Source organism: Sinocyclocheilus grahami, unplaced genomic scaffold, assembly GCF_001515645.1.
Source record: "Sinocyclocheilus grahami isolate Dianchi unplaced genomic scaffold, SAMN03320097.WGS_v1.1 scaffold621.1, whole genome shotgun sequence".
Lineage (NCBI taxonomy): Eukaryota > Metazoa > Chordata > Actinopteri > Cypriniformes > Cyprinidae > Sinocyclocheilus > Sinocyclocheilus grahami.
In genome coordinates this window covers 651,751-653,539 of record NW_015505800.1, presented here as the reverse complement: position 1 = coordinate 653,539, position 1,789 = coordinate 651,751, and the positions used below count along the sequence as shown (strand labels likewise).

Below are 1,789 nucleotides of genomic sequence, written 5' to 3'. Positions count from 1 at the left end.
TGCCATTGGTCAGACAAACAACAGACAAAGTGGGGAGCTTAATGAAGATGTATTTGTAAGCAAAACATAAAGTCTAAATGTTTTTCAAAGTCTAAATGCAAAAGACTATATTTGGTCAAAAATGTATGCTTGTGTATGTCTGGTTTAATTATATATTTAATATGTCTTCCTCATTTCCAACTTTGAACTGTGATTCACATCTGGTATAGATTTCACTAAACTGAACAAGAAGCATGCATCCAGATATCATAAGTGTGGACCTTGTCCTTTTATCTTCCTTCCTGTTACGCTCCTCTCTGTTCCTCCATTGACCTTTACATACAGTATGTCCATTTACTGTTCACTTCCTTTCTTCTGGGCTCTCCTTTTCTTTTCATGTGCATCTGTCTCTCTGTTGGTGGGTTCAGATTCTCTTAGATGTCTGTCTCTGATCAGTTGAGAAGAGATGTGTGCCTGTGGATATCATATTGCATGTTAAAATAAATACACTATGACATTGGGTTGAGTTACTGTCAGTAATATGTAATTTATGGTTTGTTTCAAAGCCAGATAAGTTTTTATTGTGCCCCCAGGAATCACATTAAATTTATCGGATTTTTGACAAGGACAAAGACTGTGTGTATGTGCACATGTATGAATAGTACATTTACTAGGAAAGGTATTTACTACAGTAGATTTCATGTCAAATAAAGCTGTTTTATGTAATATTAGGCCTGTCATGATTATTTAAGATGACTATGATCATTACCATGCAATAATATATTTCTTGTGGTGCAGTAGTGCATTATGTGAGAGCTGCATATTAACTCATTTAATTGAAGCAATAATGTATTATAAATGTGATATGTTATTTATATTGTAAAATGTATTATTATCATTGTATGTTGTATTATATTATGTATATTGTAAAATATTATTCATGTCATTCTATCCAGTGGAGTATTTTTTTATAAGGGGTACACATTTCACTGTATGACTTAAGCTTGTAAATGACATCAACTTTGATTATAGTGCTTGATTATAGTTCTATAAATTTATAGCAATTATATGTATGACAAAATTAAATGACCTAGACAACATATTGTGTTTTATTACAGTATACGACAGCTGAATGAATTAGCATAGGGTCAGTAATGCTCTATCTCAAGCCTGTATTTGTATAATGGAGTTTAGAATCAACTTTAGACTTTAGGGCATTAAACTTTTAATGCAATTGTATTTATATTACATTGTTTTATTTTGTATTATTTATATTTTGTTATTTATTATTACATTATTTATATTTAATCAAAAGGAAAAAAAATATTCCAGGTAATTAATATCATTACATATTTTGAAAAATAGACCACACCTCTTTTGGCTGTCAACTCAATTGTATCTGTAATCCATTCTTCTTTTTCTGTCCAGCTGATTGCAGCCATTATGTTCCTGAGTTTTGGTATCATTTCCAGTTTCCTGTGTCTTGTGATTGATGGCGTTTTCATCCTACTCAACATTGTGAGTACAGTAACCATGAAACATTTTTACATAGAAACAACCTTAGCAACTGCCTAGCCACCATTCAGAGCATCTTATCAATGGAATAGCAACCAAACAGAATACCCGCGCAACCACTAGGATACTATATTGGAGATGTAGATTAGTCTTACAATTTAGTCATCACTTTTTTTCTTTCTTTTTTTAACCTTTAAGACTGGTTACATACAGGTACATCTCAAAAATGTACATATTCAATATTTTCAATATTTCAATATTTTTTGTCACTCATTTCAGAAAGTGAAACCCATAT

The 1,789-nt window shown here is 31.2% G+C and overlaps 1 protein-coding gene across 1 annotated transcript in view; it reads left to right on the top strand.

Moving 5' to 3' along the window:
- The window catches only part of LOC107557819 (transmembrane protein 255B-like), a 41,250-nt gene that overhangs the window by 19,128 nt on the left and 20,333 nt on the right, over nt 1-1,789 (top strand). Inside the window, exon 5 of the mRNA XM_016241370.1 lies at nt 1,408-1,497. Within this exon, the coding sequence (XP_016096856.1) occupies nt 1,408-1,497 (90 nt within the window). The remainder of the gene's footprint in view (nt 1-1,407; nt 1,498-1,789) is intronic.